This window comes from Nerophis lumbriciformis, linkage group LG39 (genome assembly GCF_033978685.3).
Source record: "Nerophis lumbriciformis linkage group LG39, RoL_Nlum_v2.1, whole genome shotgun sequence".
NCBI classification, from domain to species: domain Eukaryota; kingdom Metazoa; phylum Chordata; class Actinopteri; order Syngnathiformes; family Syngnathidae; genus Nerophis; species Nerophis lumbriciformis.
This window is the reverse complement of record NC_084586.2, coordinates 13,982,501-14,005,000: the sequence shown is the minus strand read 5'-3', so window position 1 is coordinate 14,005,000 and position 22,500 is coordinate 13,982,501. Positions and strand designations below refer to the sequence as shown.

The 22,500-nt window shown below is 35.4% G+C and overlaps 1 protein-coding gene across 1 annotated transcript in view; it reads left to right on the top strand.

Annotated features, from left to right (window-relative positions):
- LOC133577787 (synaptopodin 2-like protein) overlaps positions 1–19,900 on the top strand; it is a 32,711-nt gene extending 12,811 nt beyond the window's left edge. Inside the window, exons 2-5 of the mRNA XM_061931802.1 lie at positions 35–186; positions 265–480; positions 4,704–5,062; positions 16,359–19,900. Of these exons, the coding sequence (XP_061787786.1) occupies positions 35–186; positions 265–480; positions 4,704–5,062; positions 16,359–19,018 (3,387 nt within the window). The 3' untranslated portion in view covers positions 19,019–19,900. The remainder of the gene's footprint in view (positions 1–34; positions 187–264; positions 481–4,703; positions 5,063–16,358) is intronic.
- The last annotated feature ends 2,600 nt before the right edge of the window (positions 19,901–22,500 follow it).

Genomic DNA, 22,500 nt, shown 5'->3' with positions numbered 1-22,500 from the left:
GTTTTGCTCACTGTTGTTGTCTACCTGAGTGCAGGTGCGCCGGCGCAGCAAAGCCTGCAGGGCGGGGCTGAAGGAGCACGACGAGCTGGTTGCCATTGGCGACCAGATGTGCGCGGAGCTCAGCCACGCCCAGGCCATGAGGCTCATCGACGGGCAGAGTGCCACGCTCCACCTGAGGGTCAAAAGGTCAAACCTGAACCGTGACTCCCAAATGTCTCTTTTCTTCCATAAATGACTTCCTGTTTTGTCACTTCCTGTATTCAGAGCTCCTTCCCGCGTCTTCGCCGACGTCCTTCCCCCCGCCGCCGAGCCCGGCGGCATCACCTCTCCCCCGGACAGCGAGGCCTACTACGGCGAGACGGACAGCGACGCCGACACGCAGTCGCACACGCTCCGCCGCCAGCGACGCACGCCCCCTCACGCCCGATCACCTGGTCGCCATGACAACCACCAGGAGGAGGAGACGTCTGAAATGAGCGGGTGAGCGACATCAGTGCCTGTCATTTGTTGTACCTTTCGCATTTTATGTCCATCCATCCATCCATCTAATTCCGCTTATCCGAGGTCGGGTCGCGGGGGCAGCAGCCTAAGCAGGGAAGCCCAGACTTCCCTCTCCCCAGCCACTTCGTCCTGTTCCTCCCGGGGGAGTCCCGAGTTGTTTTTATGTCGACCAATAGAATTATTTTATAAAAAATAGACTAAAGATCTAGCAAAATTAGCTAAAAAAAAAAAAAGTTAGCATGCTAGCAGTGCTATGCTAACATGCTAATAATAGCATGCTTACAGTTAGTATTAGTGAAATACCAAAATATATGACACTGTACCTGCTAAAAAGCCAGCATGCTAATGTTAGCTTGCTAAAATGCTAACTGTAACATGTGTTGAGTACCAAAATATATATTACTCTGAGGTGTGTACCTGAAAAATGTGTTTAAAATGCTAGGATGCTAACATTAGCATGCATCAAGTACCAATGATGCCTACAAAAGTTGCAAAAAAAAAATATACCTGGCATACTAATGTTAGCATGCTAAAAGTACCATGCTAGCATGCCAACAATAGCATGCTGACAGCTAGCATTAGTAAAATACTAAAATAAATGAAACTATAGATTTAAAAAGTTAGCACGCTAATGTTAGCTTGCTAAAAATGCTAACTGTAACATGTGTTGAGTACCAAAATATATATTACTCTGAGGTGTGTACCTGAAAAATGTGTTTAAAATGCTAGGATGCTAACATTAGCATGCATCAAGTACCAATGATGCCTACAAAAGTTGCAAAAAAAACCAAAAACTGGCATACTAACGTTAGCATGCCAAAAGTACCATGCTAGCATGCCAACAATAGCATGCTGACAGTTAGCGTTAGTAAAATATTAAAATAAATGAAACTATAGATTTAAAAAGTTAGCACGCTAATGTTAGCTTGCTAAAAATGCTAACTGTAACATGTGTTGAGTACCAAAATATATATTACTCTGAGGTGTGTACCTGAAAAATGTGTTTAAAATGCTAGGATGCTACCATTAGCATGCATCAAGTACCAATGATGCCTACAAAAGTTGCAAAACTAAATAAATAACTGGCATACTAACGTTAGCATGCTAAAAGTACCATGCTAGCATGCCAACAATAGCATGCTGACAGTTAGCGTTAGTAAGATACTAAAATAAATGAAACTATAGATTTTAAAAAGTTAGCACGCTAATGTTAGCTTGCTAAAATGCTAACTGTAACATGTGTTGAGTACCAAAATATATATTACTCTGAGGTGTGTACCTGAAAAATGTGTTTAAAATGCTAGGATGCTACCATTAGCATGCATCAAGTACCAATGATGCCTACAAAAGTTGCAAAAAAAAAAAAAAACCTGGCATACTAACATTAGCATGCTAAAAGTACCATGCTAGCATGCCAACAATAGCATGCTGACAGTTAGCGTTAGTAAAATACTAAAATAAATGAAACTATAGATTTAAAAAGTTAGCACGCTAATGTTAGCTTGCTAAAATGCTAACTGTAACATGTGTTGAGTACCAAAATATATATTACTCTGAGGTGTGTACCTGAAAAATGTGTTTAAAATGCTAGGATGCTACCATTAGCATGCATCAAGTACCAATGATGCCTACAAAAGTTGCAAAAATAAATAAATAACTGGCATACTAACATTAGCATGCTAAAAGTACCATGCTAGCATGCCAACAATAGCATGCTGACAGTTAGCGTTAGTAACATACTAAAATAAATGAAACTATAGATTTAAAAAGCTAGCACGCTAATGTTAGCTTGCTAAAAATGCTAACTGTAACATGTGTTGAGTACCAAAATATATATTACTCTGAGGTGTGTACCTGAAAAATGTGTTTAAAATGCTAGGATGCTAACATTAGCATGCATCAAGTACCAATGATGCCTACAAAAGTTGCAAAAATAAATAAATAACTGGCATACTAACGTTGGCATGCTAAAAGTACCATGCTAGCATGCCAACAATAGCATGCTGACAGTTAGCGTTAGTAAAATACTCAAATAAATGAAACTATAGATTTAAAAAGCTAGCACGCTAATGTTAGCTTGCTAAAATGCTAACTGTAACATGTGTTGAATACTAAAATATATATTACTCTGAGGTGTGTACCTGAAAAATGTGTTTAAAATGCTAGGATGCTACCATTAGCATGCATCAAGTACCAATGATGCCTACAAAAGTTTAAAAAAAAATAAAAAACTGGCATACTAACATTAGCATGCTAAAAGTCCCATGCTAACATGCCAACAATAGCATACTGACCGTTAGAATTAGTAAAATACTAAAATATATGAAACTATAGATTTAAATAGCTAGCACGCTAATGTTAGCATGCTAAAATGCTAACTGTAACATGGGTCAAGTATTAAAATATATTACTCTGAAGTCTGTACCTTAAAGATTAAGTTTAAAATGCTAGCATGTATCAAGTGCCAAAATATGACAGAAAGATATTACCTGAAAAATGAGTTTAAAATGCGAACATGCTAACATTAGCATGCATCAAGTACCAAAATATGACTGAGGTTTATACCTAACAATAAAACAAAAACCCTGGCATACTAATGTTAGCATGCTAACAGTACTATGTTAACATGCTAACAATAGCATGCTCACAGTTAGTATTAGTGAAATACCAAAATATATGACATTATACCTGCTAAAAAGCCAGCATGCTAATGTTAGCTCACTAAAATGCTAACTGTAACATGTGTTGAGTAGCCAAAATATATATTACTCTGAGGTGTGTATTTGAAAAATGAGTTTAAAATGCTAGCATGCTAACATTAACATGCATCAAGTACCAAAATATGACTGAGGTGTCTACCTACAAAAGTTGCAACAAAAAAAGCTAACATTAGCATGCTAACAAAATATGAAACTATAGATTTAAAAAGCTAGCACGCTAATGTTAGCAAGCTAAAATGCTAACTGTAACATGAGTCAAGTATCAAAATAAATTATTCTGAAGTCTGTACCTTAAAAAATAATTTTAAAATACTAGCATGTATCAAGTGCCAAAATTTGACAGAAAAATATTACCTGAAAAATTAGTTAAAAAAGCTAGCATGCTAATGTTAGCTCGCTAAAATGCTAACTGTAACCTGTGTTGAGTAGCCAAAATATATATTACTCTCAGGTGTGTACCTGAAAAATGAGTTTAAAATGCTAGCATGCTAACATTAGCATGCATCAAGTACCAAAATATGACTGAGGTGTATACCTACAAAAGTTGCAACAAAAAAAGCTAATGTTAGCATGCTAACAGTACCATGACAACAAAATATGAAACTACAGATTTAAAAAAGAGCTAATGTTAGCATGCTAAAATGCTAACTGTAATATGAGTCAGGTATCAAAATATATTACTCTGAAGTCTGTACCTTAAAAATTAAGTTTAAAATGCTAGCATGTATCAAGTGCCAAAAAATTTGTTAAAAAAGCTATCATGCTAATGTTAGCTCGCTAAAATGCTAACTGTAACATGTGTTGAGTAGCCAAAATATATATTACTCTCAGGTGTGTACCTGAAAAATCAGTTTAAAATGCTAGCATGCTAACATTAGCATGCATCAAGTACCAAAATATGACAAAAGTTGCAAAAAAAGCTAACGTTAGCATGCTAACAGTACCATGCCAACAAAATATGAAACTATAGATTTAAAAAGCTAGCATGCTAAAATGCTAACTGTAACATGGGTCAAGTATCAAAACATATTACTCTGAAGTCTGTACCTTAAAAATTAAGTTTAAAATGCTAGCATGCATCAAGTGCCAAAAAATGTGTTAAAAAAAGCTAGCATGCTAATGTTAGCTCGCTAAAATGCTAACTGTAACATGTGTTGAGTAGCCAAAATATATATTACTCTCAGGTGTGTACCTGAAAAATTAGTTTAAAATGCTAGCATGCTAACATTAGCATGCATCAAGTACCAAAATATGACAAAAGTTGCACAAAAAAAAAAAAGCTGGCATATTAACGTTAGCATGCTAACGGTACCATGCTGACAGTTAGCATGAGTAAAATACTAAAATATATGAAACTAGATCCATGATTTTGAGGTATAAACAAACAATATCCCTGTATGACGTCATCACCACATTCCCCACCACAGTGCCATCTGCTGGATGGGACGAGTACTACCTCACAATGTCCCACCTGTCTCCCAGGTATGAGAGTGCCAGCGACGCAGCCCTCCTGCAGGGCCAGTGGGACGCCCACACTCCTGCCGGCGTCCCGCGCAAGGACTTCATCTACCAGCCCGACTGGACCACGCCCTCGGCCCCTCACACGCTGGCCCCCGACGGGCCCCTGACGGAAGCCGAGGGGGAAGGAGACAGTGGCTTCCAGGAGGCGGCGGGCTGCGCCGGGCCGGTCTCATGCCCGCCCTTGGTGTCTCCCGAGCGGGCCAAGGAGGCCCTGATGCTGGGGTCCGCTGGGAGTCCCATGGTGCCCATGGTGGGCCCCCAGCTGGGCCCCATGAGCGAGGAGCTCTCCACCACCTACATGGAAAAAGCGCGGCAAGCCAGTGAGTAAACATTTGTTTATGAAATATTCATGACAACTATTCTGCCCTCTAGTGGTCAGTTCACGTCACTGCAACATTATATGTGCAGGCTAACAGTCACGTATGCTATATATCAGGTGGTGTCTAAATGCACATTATGAAAATACTATAAAAAACATAAAAAGTGGAATAATAGAGCAAACGAGAAAAAGTTGTAATATTGACATTAATAACATAAAGCTGTCATATTTTTTTCTTTAAAACTGTCATTGCTCAAAAAATAATAATGAATCAAAATTAAAGTTGTTATGGATTATTGACCTATTTAAGACTCCAATTACTTCACATCCAATTTCCCACTCACTTCAGTTCTATCCGTCATTAATACCTTTTTATTGTTTTTGTATGCGTGTTTTTTTGTTTGTTTTGTATCTTCTTTTTTTTTTATATAATCAAAGAAAACTTTATATATATAACGTTTTTGTATATGGCAAACACACACAATATGTACTATTTTCCCCAAAAAATATTTCAAAGTGTAATATTTGATGTGAAGTAATTCCTTAAATAGGTCAATAATTCATAACATTGATTTTAATTAATTTTTTTTTTTTTTTAGAGCAATGACGATTAAAAAATATATATACTGGATCCAAAAGGGCCCCATTCATTATTATTATTATTTTATTATTATTATTATTAATAATAATAGTAATGATAATAATAATAATAATAATAATAATAATAATAATAATAATTACTATTATCAATATTATTATTTTATAATAATAATAATAATTATTATTATTATTATTATTATTACTATTATTATTTTGAACAATTTTGTTGAAATCCCACTAAAATTATTGAGGATCCAAAATGCCCCACTCATAAAAGTGTTAGAAATAAGTCATATATTATTTTTTTAATTTTATTTTTTATTTAATTCAATGCTTAAATCTCTAGATCAACTTTAGGTCTGTCGATAGTGTTTTTTGTTTTTTTAATATTTTATACCCTTTTTGTCAAAACATTGTTTTATGGCAAAAACTAAAAATATCCCCCTCCCCCCAAAAAAAACACATTGATTTGAATTCATTATTATTTTAGAGCAATAACAATTTTTTTTTTTTTACTGGGGATCCAAATTTTTGTAAAGTTTTCTAAAAAATTTTTGTATTTTTTTTTTTACTTGCAATGCTTAAGTCTCTTGATCCACTTCAGTTCTATCAGTCATTAATACCTTTTTATTATTATTTTTTGAATTTTTTTTGTTTGTTTTGTGCCTTTTGCAACTTTTATTGCTCAAAAAATAATAATGAATCAAAATTAAAGTTGTTATGAATTATTGACCTATTTAAGACTCCAATTACTTCACATCCAATTTCCCACTTTGAAATATTTTTTGGGGGAAAATATTACATATTTTGTGTGTTTGCCATATAAAAAACAAAGCTTTCTTTATATGTATATATATATATATATATATATATATATATATATATATATATATATATATATATATATATATATATATATATATAAAAAGACAAGCTAAGACACAAAAAAAAAACCATGCAAAAATAATAAAAACGTTAAAAACATATATTTTTTTTACACTTTTATAAGTGGGGCCCTTTTGGATCCCCAGTAAAAAAATTTTTTTTGTCATTGCTCTAAAAATAATAATGACTTAAAATCAATGTTATGAATTATTGACCTATTTAAGGCCACAATTAGTTCACATCAAATATTACACTTTTAATTTTGGGGGGGGGGAAAGATTGCACATTTTTTGTTTTTGCCATAAAACATGTTTTGACAAAAAGGGCATAAAACATAAAAAACCACTATTGACAAACCTAAAGATCTAAAGATTTAAGCGTTGAATTAAAAAAATAAAAAAATAAAAATATATGACTTACTTTTAACACTTTTATGAGTGGGGCATGTTGGTCATTGCTCAAAAAATAATAATGAATCAAAATAAATGATGTTAAGAATTGTTAACCTATTTAAGGCTCCAATGACTTCACATCAAATATTACACTTTGAAATATTATTTTTTGCACATTTTGCTTGTTTGCCATATAAAACACACAGTTTTATTTGATTATCAAAAAAAGGCACAAAACAAACAAAACAATAATAAAAAGGTATTAATGACAGATACAACTGAAGTGGATCAAGAGACTTGAGAGTTGCAAGTAAAACGTTTTATTTTTTACACTTTTATGAGTGGGGCATTTTGGACAATTATAATTTTAGTGGGATTTAAACAAAAAACAAACTGTCATTGCTCAACAATAATAATGAATCAAAATCAATATTATGAGTTATTGACCTATTTAAGGCTCCAATTACTTCACATCAAATATTACTCTTTGAAATATTTTTTGGGGAAAATATTAATATATATATATATATATATATATATATATATATATATATATATATATATATATATATATATATATATATATATATATATATATAAAATAGACAAGGCAAGACAAAAAAACCCATGCAAAAATAATAAAAACGTAAAAAATATATATATTTTTTTACACTTTTATAAGTGGGGCCATTCTGGATGCCCGGTATTTTTATTTTTTATTGTCATTGCTCTAAAAATAATAATGAATTAAAATCAATGTTATGATTTATTGACCTATTTAAGGCTCCAATTACTTCACATCAAATATTACTCTTTTAGTTTTTTTGGGGAAAAGATTGCACTTTTTTTTTTTTTGCAATAAAACATGTTTTGACAAATAGGGCATAAAACATAAAAAAACACTATCGACAGACCTAAAGATCTAAAGATTCAAGCGTTGAATTAAATAAAAATAAAATAAAATAATATATGACTTCATTTTTAACACTTTTATGGAGTGGGGCATTTTGGATCCCCAAGAATTTTAGTGGGATTTAAACAAAAAACTAATTGTCATTGCTCAAAAAATAATAATGAATCAAAATCAATGTTGTTATGAATTATTGACCTAGTTAAGGCTCCAATTACTTCACATCAAATATTACACTTTGAAATATTATTTTTTGCACATTTTGTGTGTTTGCCATATATAAAACAAAGTTTCCTTTGACAAAAAATACATAAAATAAACATGAAAAAATAATAATAAAAACTTATATGGATTCATATGGCAAAAGTGTTGAATTGTTGAAAGTAAAAAAATAAAAATAAAATAAATGTATGTCCTATTTGATTCCCAGAATTTGTTGACTTTTTTTTTCAAAAACTGTCATTGCTCGAAAAATAATAATGAATCAAAATCAATGTTATGATTTATTGACCTATTTAAGGCTCCAATTACTTCACATCAAATATTACTCTTTGATTTTGCATATCTTGTGTGTTTGCCATATACAAAACAAAGTTTCCTTTGACAAAAAGTAACAAAAAAAATAATAAAAACGTATAATCGACAGATTTATATGGATTCATATGGCAGAAATCTTGAAAGTAAAAAAAATATAAAAATAAATAAATGTATGACCTTTTTCATCCCCAGAATTTGTGAGATTTTTATTTTATTTTATTGTCATTGCTCAAAAAATAATCAATGTTGTTATGAATTATTGACCTACTTAGGACTCCAAATACTTCCCGTCATATTTTTGGGGAAAATATTGCAATTGTTGTATTTTTGCCATGAAAAACAGGGTTTTGGCAAAAAGGGCTTAAGACATTAAAAAAAAAACCTTCATATCAACAGATATACCTGAAGTTGTTTAGGAGATTTAAGCGTTGAATAAGAAAAAAATAAAATAAAATATGACTTATTTTTTCAGCATTTTTAAGGCTGAGATCTTTCAGGTTAAAAAAAATCTATACTATATATTAGTTCTAAAAATGTTTAGATTTTTCATTGTGCGGGCCTCAATGGAAAAAGTTTGGACGCCCCTGCTTATATATCCTAATGAACGCATCATTTCACCTTTTATTATGTGTAATACATAAACTATATGCTCTAATGGCGTAGGTAAAAGCTTGACTATGAGGAAAATGGAGTTCAGGGAGCTGCCCTTTCTCATATTACACACACATACGCTCATACATACAGCGTTTGCTGTATGTATGTGTGTGTGTGTGTGTGTGTGTGTGTGTGTGTGTGTATGTGTGTGTGTGCAGTGGTATGCAGTATCTGCACCAGCAGCAAAGAGTTATGAGCAAGCCACTACACTCATCATCTATAAGGGGATGCATGAAGTCACATTAAGTGGGGGCAAGGATGAAAAATAACAAATGTTTTGCAAAATGTCCACCAGAGACAATATTTAACGGGGCAAGAATGCATTAGTGAAGTTTAATGTAAAGTGCAAGTATATGACTAACTGTGGATATCACATTGTTATGCGTATTGTTGCTGTCTAATTAAAAGCATCTATTTACACATTTGAGCAGTTAACAAAATGAAAAAAAATGTTTAGCGAGAATCTTACAGCAACTCAATTAGATTAGGATTTTTAGGGTGACGATTGCATTCAGAATCGATTCTCACAATTTATTATTTGATATAAAAATGATAATAAAACCGTTTCAAAACAGGTTACAGGTTTTTTCCAGCACCCCGATAAAACTTTTTTTTTTTTTTTAAATCTGCAAAAATAAAGAAAAATAAAATAAGATTCACAAAAAAATTAGAGATGTACAGAAATCATAAATAATTTTTATTCTAAAAAGGTTTTTGTGATTGTTTTGTAAATTGTAATATAAAAAACATGTATCTCTAAATTTGTAAAAAAAAAAAAAAAAAAAATTGTAAAAAGCCTGTTTTCATGGCAAAAACACAATTGCAATATTTCCCCCAAAAATATTTCAAAGTGGAATATTTGACGGGAAGTATTTGGAGTCCTAAGTAGGTCAATCATTCATAACAACATTTATTATTATTTTTTGAGCAATGACAATAAAATAAAAAAAATCGCACAAATTCTGGGGATCAAAAAGGTCATACATTTATTTATTTATTTATTTTTTTACTTTCAACACTTCTGCCATATGAATCCATATAAATCTGTCGATTATAATTATAATTATTTTTCCATGTTTGTTTTATGTACTTTTTGTCAAAGGAAACTTTGTTTTTTATATGGCAAACACACAAAATATGCAAAATCAAAGTGGAATATTTGATGTGAAGTCATTGGAGCCTTAAATAGGTCAATAATTCACAATAACATTGATTTTGATTCATTATTATTTTTTGAGCAATGACAGTTTTTGAAAAAAAAAAAAAGTCAACAAATTCTTGGAATCAAAAAGGACATACATTTTTTTTCTTTTCTTTTTTCTTTCAACAATTCAACACTTTTGCCATATGAATCCATATAAATCTGTCGAATACGTTTTTATTATATTTTTCATGTTTATTTTATGTACTTTTTGTCAAAGGAAACTTTGTTTTTTATATGGCAAACACACAAAATGTGCAAAAAAATAAAATTTCAAAGTGTAATATTTGATGTGAAGTCATTGGAGCCTTAAATAGATTAAACATTCATAACAACATTGATTTTGATTCATTATTATTTTTTTGAGCAATGACAATTTGTTTTTTGTTTAAATCCCACTAATCTTAAATAATCTTAAATAATTTGTATTCGAAAAAGGTTTTTGTGGTTGTTTTGTAAATTGTAATATAAAAAAACATGTATCTCTAAATTTGTAAAAAAAAATATAAAAAAAATTGTATTTTTCTAATACAATTTTTTTTAAATTTTTTTTTTTACACTTTTATGTGTCTGGCCTTTTTGGATCGCCGATAATTTTTGTGTGATTTTTCTTTTAAAAACTGTCATTGCTCATTGCTGTTATGAATTATTAACCTATCTAAGGCTCCAATTACTTCACATCAAATATTACACTTTGGAAAACGTTTGGGGGGAAAATATTACATATTTTGTGTTTTTGCCTTACAAAAATAGTTTTTTGACAAAACGGACAGATACAAAACAACAACAGATATACCTGAAGTTGAAGTATTTGGGTATTAAATAAAATAATTAAAAAAAATTAAGATATGACTTATTTTTAACATTTTTCATGACTGATATGCTTTCGGGTCCGGGGACCAAACTTGAAAAGAGCCCTTAAGGTTGAAAAAAAATTACATACTGGTTTGAAAATGAAAACTATTAAATAATTTTTATTCTAAAAAGGGTTTTGTGATTGTTTTGTAAATTGTAATCTAAAAAACATGTATCTCTAAATAAAAAAAAAAAAAAAAAAAAAAAAAATTATATATATATATATATATATATATATATATATATATATATATATATATATATATATATATATATATATATATATATTTATATATATATATATATATATATATATATATATACTTTTATGAGTCTGGCCTTTTTGGATCCCCAATAAGTTTTGTGTGATTTTTCTTTTAAAAACTGTCATTGCTCAAAAAATAATGAATTAAAATCTAAATCAATGTTATGAATTATTGACCTATCTAAGGTTCCAATTACTTCACATCAAATATTACACTTTGGAAAACTTTTGGGGGAAAATATTACATATTTTGTGTTTTTACCTTTCAAAAATATTTTTTTTTGACAAAACGGGCAGATAAAAAACAACAACAGATAGACCTGAAGTTGAAATATTTGGGTATTAAATAAAATAATAATTAAAAAAAATTAAGATATGACTTATTTTTAAAATTTTTCATGGCTAAAACGCTTTCAGATCCCGGGACCAAATTTGAAGAAAAAAAAATGTACATATTGGTTTGAAAATTAAAACTATCAAAATATTAGATTTTTGATACGTACTTGAATTATTTTGTAATTTGCAATTTTAGAAAAGGTTTGATCAAGAGAAAAGGGTCAAACAGAACAATAGTAGGTATAAAAACACTAACTCATTCATTGTTAACAGTCTGGAATGGACTTATGCCACTTTTAAGTTGAAGTGGAGTGGTAATTGTTTTTTTTTGTGACACCAAGTGGTCACAATATTTGAAAATGGTGTTGAAAATGCAAACAAGGGACATTAATACATGAATAAATACTACAAGACACACACCCTGCTGGTGTATCATATTCACATATACACTCACTGACACTGCACTGGAAATATTTATTAGTGAGGGGGTCTTCCAGTGTGTGTGTGTGTGTGTGTGTGTTCTCATATTTCTACCCTTCTTGAGACACCAACAAGGAAACGTAGCTTCCATATGAGGAGGTGTGAACAAGTGATGACATAAATCATGGTCCCAATACGGAAAACCATTGCATCTAATAGAGAATGTCTCATTTGCACCCCTGGTGGTGAAATCTATCAAAATGAGGGTGGTCCCAAAAAGGAGGGATTTTTCAAATTGACTGGGTGTCGCTTTTAAAAGTGCTCCCCCTCTGGTCAACATATGGAATAACAAGTGTGTGTAAGAAATGTAAATGCCGAAATTAATACAAAAAACCAAAACATATATATATATATATATATATATATATATATATATATATATATATATATATATATATATATATATATATATATATATATATATATATATATATATATATATATATATATTGTTGCGTTTGGACCAGTTGTTCCTCCCAGGGAATTCAGGTTTCTGGTCGTCGCTCCCAAGCTCTTTACGACACTTAAAGCTGAAAATGGAAACCCTCTCTTCTATAAAGTCTCTCTCCCTCCCACCCTCACAGTCTTGTCCCTCCAGCCCAAACACATGCCCATTGTCCTCCGCACCTGGACATAAGAATAGATAAGAAGAAGGAGTATCTCTCTTTCTTACATTCCATATTCAAGGTTAGCACACAGTATTTGCAGACAACCAAAAGACCACAATTGGAAGAAAAACACTAGCTGTTTTGTAATATGATTATGAAATAAAAGAAGTAACACTTAAATTCGGATATATGTAAATATCTGCCTCCGACAATATATATATATATATATATATATATATATATATATATATACATATAAACATACTGTAATAACTTGAAGTAAATAATGAAGATTAAAAACCAATTAAACAAAAAATAAAACAAATATAAAATGAAATAAAAGTAGTCTTTTTCTCACGATGTGTCGACTTTTTTCTTATAAAATTGGGAACAATTTCTCATATTCTTTCTGTTTCTGTAATATTGCAATTTTTCTTGTAAAATCATTACTTTTTTATGTAAAATTATCACTTTTTAATGCAAAATGGTGACATTTGTCGTACACAATTCTTACTTTTATCACAATATTGCCAATTTTTGGGTTGTCCTTGTAAAATAGTGACATTTTTTGAGTAAAATTATGACTTTGTCGTCATTTTGCCGAGTAAAATTCCGATTATTATTATAAAATTGCCAACATTTTAAGCTTTTCTTGTAAAATTGCGACTGTTATTGAGTAAAATTCCACCTTTTATCATAATAACAAGTGTGTGTAAGAAATTTAAATGCCGAAATTCATTAAAAAAAATAATTAAAAAAAATGTATGTATATAGAGACATACTGTAATAACTTGAAGTAAATAATGAAGATTAAAAACCAATTACAAACAAAAAATAAAACAAAATTAACTAAAAGCTTACCTTTTTTATATTTGCATAGTTTGTATATATTATTAATGTTGTAAATACACATCTAAAAAGGGTGGTCCTAAAGAGGTAGGCATTTTTCTCAGGTCTCCAGAAGGTAAGAACTACAAAAATGTGTGTGTGTGTGTGAGAGAGAGAGACCAGACAGGTGTTGTATGTCCGTCAGGGTGACAAGAATAGTGAGTTGACATCATGCGTTGGTTTGGGGTCGCCACTCAGAGACAAAGGTCTTTAACGTCTGAGGGAAGCAGCAGTGAGTCACACACTAAATGGCGGAAGGGCGAGTGTGTGTGTGCGTGTGTGTGTGTGTGTGTGTGTGTGTGTGTGTGTGTGTGTGTGTGTGTGTGTGTGTGTGTGTGTGTGTGTGAGCTGTAGGAGTTACCCTGGGGGATGTTGACATAAACACACACACATAAGTTAATGCGGAAAGATGAGGGACCCAACATGTCATTCAGCAGGTGGACACACACGCCGACACAAAGGTAAGACTTATTGGACTTATTTGTTTTTTCTAATGAAGATTCAAAATGTAATATTATCAAATATTACTCTTGGTTCTGACAAATAGACCTGTAATTAATTATTGTGCCACTTTCATGTAATGTTGATACTGTGCAAGTTTATACATGAATTTGACAAATATGGATGTCACATTGATATGATTATTGTTACTGTCCAATTAAAAGCATCTATTTACACATTTTACCAGTTCACGAAATTAAAAAAAATGTTTAGAGAGAATCTTACTCGCGCTTCGATTAGATGCCGATTCTTAGGGTGATGATTCGATTCAGAATCGATTCTCACAATTTATTATTTGGTATAAAAATGATAATAAAACCGTTTCAAAACAGATTACAGGTTACAAGTTGCAGGTTTTTTCAGCACCCCTATAAAACATTTATTTATTTATTTATTTTTAAATTGGAGATGCACTGAAAATCTTAAATCATTTTTATTCTAAAAAGGTTTTTGTGATTGTTTTGTAAATTGTAATAAAACAACATGTATCTCTAAATTTGTAAAAAAAAAAATTGTATTAGAAAAAAAATAATATATATATATATATATAATTCTTTTTCAAAATTGATTTTTAAACATTTTGAATACATGACAATTGTGATTACGGATGTGAACCGATTTTTTTTCAGCGAACCCTATAAAACAGAATATTGTTTTATCGCTGAAATATAAAGAAAATAACTTTTTGGATTGAAAATAAAAGTAACCAAAAAATTGGAGATGCACTGAAATCTTAAATCATTTTTATTCTAAAAACTATTCCAAAAGTAAAGGTTTTCAGATTGTTTAGTAAATTGTAATTTAAAAAAAACCCAAGTATCTCTAAGTTTGTAAAAAAAAATTGTATTAGAAAAAATAAAAAATAAATTAATTTTTAAATTTTTTTTAAATAAATAAAAATAATACACAGTAATAAAATAATAATACAAATAATAAACAATAATAAAAATAATACACATTTGGAGATACATGTTTTTTCGATTGTATGTACAAAACAAATTGTTTTTTCAAATAAAAATTCAAACATTTCAATACATCTAAAAAAATTTTTTTTTCATTCATTTTATTTTTAATCCAATAAATTATTATCTTTATTTTTCAGATTTCAAAAAATATTGTGTTTTATAGGGGTCGCTGAAAAAAATCAGTTCACATCCGGAATTTTCATTTATTTAGATTTAAAATGTTCAAAAATCAATGTTGAAAAAAATGATATATATATATATATATATATATATATATATATATATATATATATATATATATATATATATATATATATATATCATTTTTTTCAACATTGATTTTCTAAATCCACGCGGCATATATATATATATATATATATATATATATATATATATATATATATATATATATATATATAAATTTTTTTCAACATTGATTTTTGAACATTTTGAATCTAAATAAATGAAAATTACGGATGTGAACCGATTTTTTTCAGCGACCCCTAGAAAACAAAATATTTTTTGAAATCTGAAAAATAAAGATAATAATTTATTGGATTAAAAATAAAATGAATGAAAAAAAAAATTGAGATGTATTGAAATGTTTGAGTTTTTATTTGAAAAAAGACTACTTGTTTTGTACATTATAATCCAAAAAACATGTATCTCCAAATGTGTATTATTATTATTTTTTATATTAAACAAACAAACAAAAAAATTCTGATAACAATATAAGAGTTTTTATGATTTTTCAATGTATTTTTATATAGAAAAAAAGTAATTTTTGGATGAAACAATGGAAACACACACACAATTTGGCATGTCACTAGCAATATATTAAAACATTTTTCTTATTTTAGAGCAACATAATCCTAAAAAAAAATCATTTTAATTCTGATATTTCTACTTTAATTTCTAATGATTGTCATAAATGTTCTTCATATAAGCGGTGCAAAGATTATGCTGGTTCAGGGGGAGGGGATTTCAGGGGGAGGGGGTAGGGGGAAGGGTGGTCCTTACAGAGGGAACATAGTAGAAGGTGATCTAACCTTCCTGGACTGTGCGGCCGATGCTTGGACAGCAGCAGGAATTCTTCCTTCTAAATCCACGCGGCATGTCTGTCACTGCTAAGCCTCGCTGTCACCGTCCGGAATAAAGTCCGCCTGCTCAGGCTAAAATCATCCATGTCCGTAACGCCCGGTTTCCCCTCCGCCCTACAGAGCTGCAGCGTGGCGAGAGCGTGGTGGAGAAGCAGGTGAAAGAAGCGCGCACCAAATGCCGCTCCATCGCCTCCCTGCTGACCGACGCGCCCAACCCCAACTCCAAAGGGGTGCTGATGTTCAAGAAGCGGCGGCAGAGGGCCAAGAAGTACACGCTGACCTGCTTCGGCAAGGCCGAGGAGGACGAGGACCGGGGCGGGGAGACCACGGAGGAGGAGGGCGGAAGCTCCATCCAAAGCTCCGACGTTGACGAGGAGGGCTTTTCGGCCTCCTTCGACCCCACCTGGGACAGCGGGTACTTAGACCTGTTGGACAGGAGGAGCGCCGCTTGCCCGCCGGCCGCTCCGACGACAACAGCCAATCACAGCCAAGAGTTCGACAGCCCGCCTGACCAGAATCAAACCCTCGTGGCACCTGTCAATCAAGTCCCGAGCTTGGAGGTGTTAGGGCTAGAGAGCATGAAGCAACCAATCTCTCCAGCTTCCCAAATGTCGGCTCCGATCCTTCACAACGGGGGGGCGGTCGCCATAAGTCGGGCGAGTGTTAAACTGAGCTCACCCCCTTTGAGCCCGCCTCTGAATCACACCGACCTCAGTCCTTGCTCCGATCAACACTTAAGTCCTAATGCCTCAATGCTCAATCGCACCGCCCGCCCCTTCACCCCCGGCCCCACCCCTTCTCGCTCATCCGTCACCTCCGTGATGTTCCGCCCTTCTCCGCCTAAACCGCCCGCCGTCGTGTCGGCGAGCAAACCTGCGGCCGCTGTCTCCATGGTGACCATCACGCCGACTCACTATCCATCCGATGCCAAGCGAGCCGTGTCCAGCGCCTCCCTCTACATCCCGGCTCGGAATAACAGCACCACCCCGTCCGTCAGCTCGCCTCCCTCACCTCCCGCCCATCCCTTTCCCCCTCACCCATTGGTGCCAGCTTCACCCGTCACCCCCCTTGCACCTCAAGGTCCCCAAACCTATCCATCACCTGCTCAGTCCTTCTCACCGCCGACCTTTCATCAACCTCCCTCCCCTGGAATTTCTGTTCCTCACATTTCCCAGACCCAAGTCCCCATGCCTCGTCCTCCGCCTGTCCATCCCTGCATCCCTGCAGTCGCGTCCCCGGGCCCCCATGCTGCCATGGTAACCGCATCTCTCCCTCAAACTTCAGCCTCAGACTCCCTGGCCACTCGCGAACAACGGATCTCTGTCCCGGCGGCTCGCACCGGCATCCTTCACGATGCGCGGCAAAGAAGCAACAAGAAGCCGATGTTCAGCGCGATCCGGAGCAAAGACGTGTCACCTAACCCCGACCTGATGTCCATGGTCCAGAACATGGATGACCGCTTTGGGAGAACAGTGGGCGCAGAGCCTGGAGCTGTACCCGTTGAGGTGGGTCATGAGTCCGGGCCCGAGGAGGACTGGTTGAGGCTGGGAGCTGAGGCTTGTAACTTCATGCAGGCTCAACGGGTGTCCAAACCACCCCCTGTAGCTCCAAAACCCCATACCCCTCAGGAGCCTCTGCTGGCAGGGAAAGGGGGCCAGCTGTTTGCCCGCCGCCAGAGCCGCATGGATCGATACGTTGTTGAGCGAAGTCCCTCTGTCGCTCCAACGCCATTCTCCCCTACCCAGACCAGGGAGCCCTCACCCACACCTTCACTCCCGTCCACCTGGAAGTACTCCTCAAACATCCGGGCCCCGCCTCCCATCAGTTACAACCCCCTCCTCTCACCCTCGTGCCCACTCAAAGCCCAAAAGAAGGCGCAGGTGACGAAGACCGGATTGGCTGGACCCAAAGGGAAGAAAGCCGCCAAAAAGGCAGTGGACGTCATGAACCACCAGCCCTACCAGCTCAACTCGTCTCTTTTCACCTACGGGGGCGGCGCTCCGCAGGGTGCCTCCACCAACCAGCAGGAAGGCCGACCTCAGAAGACCGCACGCGTGTCTGAGGTGAAGCGCTTCTCCACACCACCTCCGACTGCCACATCCCCCGCGCTAAAGGTTATCCAACCTCGATCGGCCACCACCCTCGGGGAACCTATGTGGCGTTCCGACATGGCATCCCCTCCGCCGCAACCTCAGACACCCACCCCATCTTACCAACCTCACTGGTCCCCTGGTCTTTTGTCCCCTCCTCCCCAAACTTCCCCTTCTCAGCCTCAAGCACCCACCACCCCTTACCAACCTCACTGGTCCACTGGTCCTTTGTCCCCTCCGCCGCAAAATGCCCCCAATCAACCTCAGACACCCACCCCATCTTACCAACCTCACTGGTCCCCTGGTCCTTTGTCCCCTCCGCCCCAAACTGCCCCTTCTCAGCCTCAAGCACCCACCCCATCTTACCAACCTCACTGGTCACCAGGCCCCTTGTCCCCTCCGCCACCCCCTGCCCCTACAGCTCCCCTTCCCCAGCTCCCCACATTTACCTTAACCCCACACCAGGTCCCGTCCCCCTCTTTCTCCCACCTCCAGGCCTCAGCGCCCCAGCAGCAACAGGCCGACAGGCAGTTCAAAAGCGCCCCGGATCTGAGTCCTCTCAGACCCCCCGGTGCTCCGCGGCAGACATCCACCGGAAGCCAGTTCAGCAGAGTTCCCAGGCCCCGATTTAGCACCTCGAACATGGGCCTGCAGCCCTGCGTGTGGCGCCCTGGATCCACCATGCACTGAGCCGCGTTTTTAGTTTGTAAATGTTGTTTTCAAGGCGGTTTCAATCTATTACTAAAATCTGATCGACGTGTTTTGATTAGTCCTTGATCCTTGAAAGGAAACCCAGTGACTGAGCAAAGAAAAAGTACGGCGGAGACCTGGAGAAAGGCGACAGGATCAGAAAAGCAGGTGAGGAAGGAAGAAGAAACCAAAAAGGAAGTGTGGCGAATGTGGGAAAAGACTGTTTAGGATCAGCGGAGTGATGGCAAAAGTACTTCCTGTTGATGGCAAAAGTACTTCCTGTTGTTGGCATAAGTACTTCCTGTTGTTGGCATAAGTACTTCCTGTTGTTGGCATAAGTACTTCCTGTTGTTGGCAAAACAATATTTGCACATTATATTGCAGTGATGTTTTTAATGGTATATATAGCTAGAGGGCGCCAAATAGGTGGAAGAGTTCCAACAATTCCAAGGGCCCGCGACTGAAAAGGGGCCCCAAAAACTAGCTTTTTTTTTTTTTTAAATGGGACCCAGAATTCCTGGCATTGTCCCTGCATTTACTGTATGTTTGTTTTTTCATGATATCACACGCAAAAATGTAATGCACCAGGGTGTGGGGGGTAACTGTTAGCATGCAAACAATAGCACGATAGCAAGCTAACTTAACCATGCTAACTTTTTCATCTAATTTTACACTTTTTTTTTCTATTTCCGCAGCCATACACCTTTGAGTCATATTACTTGGTATGTAACACAAGCTAACTATTATCCTGCTCACGTTATTTAGTTAGCATGCTAACATTAGCATGCTAACTTTTTGAGCTAGTTTTGCAACCGTTTAACCCAGAGTCATTAAACTCGGTACGTGACTCTATTTCTGCAGCCATACACCTTTGAGTCATACTACTTGGTATGTAACACAAGCTAACTATTATCCTGCTCATGTTATTTAGTTAGCATGCTAACATTAGCATGCTAACTTTTTGAGCTAGTTTTGCAACCGTTTAACCCAGAGTCCTTAAACTCGGTACGTGACTCTATTTTCGCAGCCATACACCTTTGAGTCATATAACTTGGTATATGAAACACGCTGACTCGTTATCATGCTCTCGTTAGCGCACATGCTAAGTGTTAGCATTTTTATGTAAACATGCTACTGTTTTAGGCTAGCTCTGTAGCTCGTTTTGTACAGTTACACCTAAAAACTCACGGATTCCGACACTCGGGGGTCCATTTTCGGCCAGCAGCTAGTTTTTTTTGTTGGCCCTCGACACGTTCTGAAAATAAATGATGCATATTGGATGTAACAAACTATTTGCTTTGTCACCTATAGTATAACACTAAAATAGCAATGTATTTTTTAAAACATTTTTTTTTTTTTTTTTTTCCCAAATAGTGGTGTTCAAAGTGTGGCCCGGGGGCCATTTGCGGCCCACAGCTACTGTGGCACAATCTAAAAATACCATTTAAAAAATTATCATATATATATATATATCAGTGACGTGTGGTGAGGTTGATGACTGGTGAGGCACTGACTTCATCACAGTCAGATTTACAAACATATGAACCCTAAAGAGTATCTTATTCACCATTTGATTGGCAGCAGTTAACGGGTTATGTTTAAAAGCTCATACCAGCATTCTTCCCTGCTTGGCACTCAGCATCAAGGCTTGGAATTGGGGGTTAAATCACCAAAAATGATTCCCAGGCGCGGCGCCGCTGCTGCCCACTGCTCCCCTCACCTCCCAGGGGGTGATCAAGGGGATGGGTCAAATGCAGACGACAAATTTCATTACACCTAGTGTGTGTGTGACAATCATTGCTACTTTAACTTAACTTTAACTTTACACATACAAATTGTAGCACACAAAAAAGCACATTTAATAAAAAAAACGTTATTATGGTCTTACCTTTACTTATAAATTAAGTCCATGCGCCGCAACTAAAGCCCTCACTTAAACTTTCCACGTGCAAGATTGAATCTATTTAAAAAAGTGTAACCGAGGGTTTATAAATGTCGCCTATACTGTATGAAACTACAAAATAACAAACACGGAGGCTCCAGTTTACACGAGGACCACTTTATTTACCTTCTTTCAAAAACCTCCGCAACGTGACATCACTTCCGCTCTTAGCGCCTTCAAAATAAGAGCTCAAGGCATATACTGTATAACAGCGCATAACAGGAACTTAACATCACAAAGAGGAAAGCCCACGAAAATAGGTTACAAAAGTTATTTCATAAGAAGCCAAAAAGTGCAAAAACAATAATGTTCGTGTGGGAGGAGTTGTGAATTAGATACACCTGCAGTCTGCAGGTGTACCTAATGTTGTGGCCCTGCAGTCATTCACAACTCCTCCAACACGAACATTATTGTTTTTGCACTTTTTGGCTTCTTATGAAATCATTTTTTTAAATAGATTCAATCTTGCACGTGGAAGGTTTAAGTGTGGGCTTTAGTTGATACAACAATTCTACGGCGGGGGTGCAGGAGGCGAGCCTCACACAGGGCGTCTTTTGCAGCCGTTTTATGATCGCTCAGCACAAGAAATACGTTACACACATACAGTTGTTGACAAAATACACTGTACATTATATACCTCAGCTAACTAAACTATGGAAATGTATAATATAATTCATATAGCAATACAGTCTCACTGCACAGCAGGCCAGCAGTTAGCCGAGTCATTGCGCAATCCATGTTGAGGCACTGAGTGACGTGCCTCAACTGGCTGCTGATCACCGCACCGTCTCTTCTCAGTATTTGAACGGCAAATGTGAAAATTCAGCGATTTTCAATAAAAATAATCTAAAACTGGTGAAGTTAAATGGAAAATAACTTTATAGCATAATCACTGGATACATACAACAATTTAATTTTTTTTTTTCTTTTTACATTTTTTTTTCTTTCACCTGCCTCTAGTGACTGCACGTCACTGATATATATATATATACACACACACACACACACACACACACACACACACACACACACACACACACACACACACACACACACACACACACATACATACGTTTAGACACCCCCGATCTGGAGACTCAGGCGTTGAAAGTAAAAAAAAAAAAAAAAATGCACAACTTATTTTAAACAGTTTTAGAAGTGGGGCCCTTTTGGATCACTAATAATTTTAGTGGGATTTACTCAAAAAACAATAATGAATTAAAATTAATTGATGACCTATTTAATTACCTCACTTCAAATATTCCACTTTGAATTTTTTTTTTTTAATATTACACATTGTGAGGTAATTGGAGCCTTAAATAGGTCATCAATTAATTTTAATTCATTGTTGTTTTTTGAGTAAATCCCACTAAAATTATTAGTGACTCAAAAGGGCCCCACTTCTAAAACTGTTTAAAATAAGTCGTACATTTTTTAATTTTTTTTTTACTTTCAACGCCTGAGTCTCCAGATCGGGGGTGTCTAAACTTGTGTGTGTGTGTGTGTGTGTGTGTGTGTGTGTGTGTGTGTGTGTGTGTAT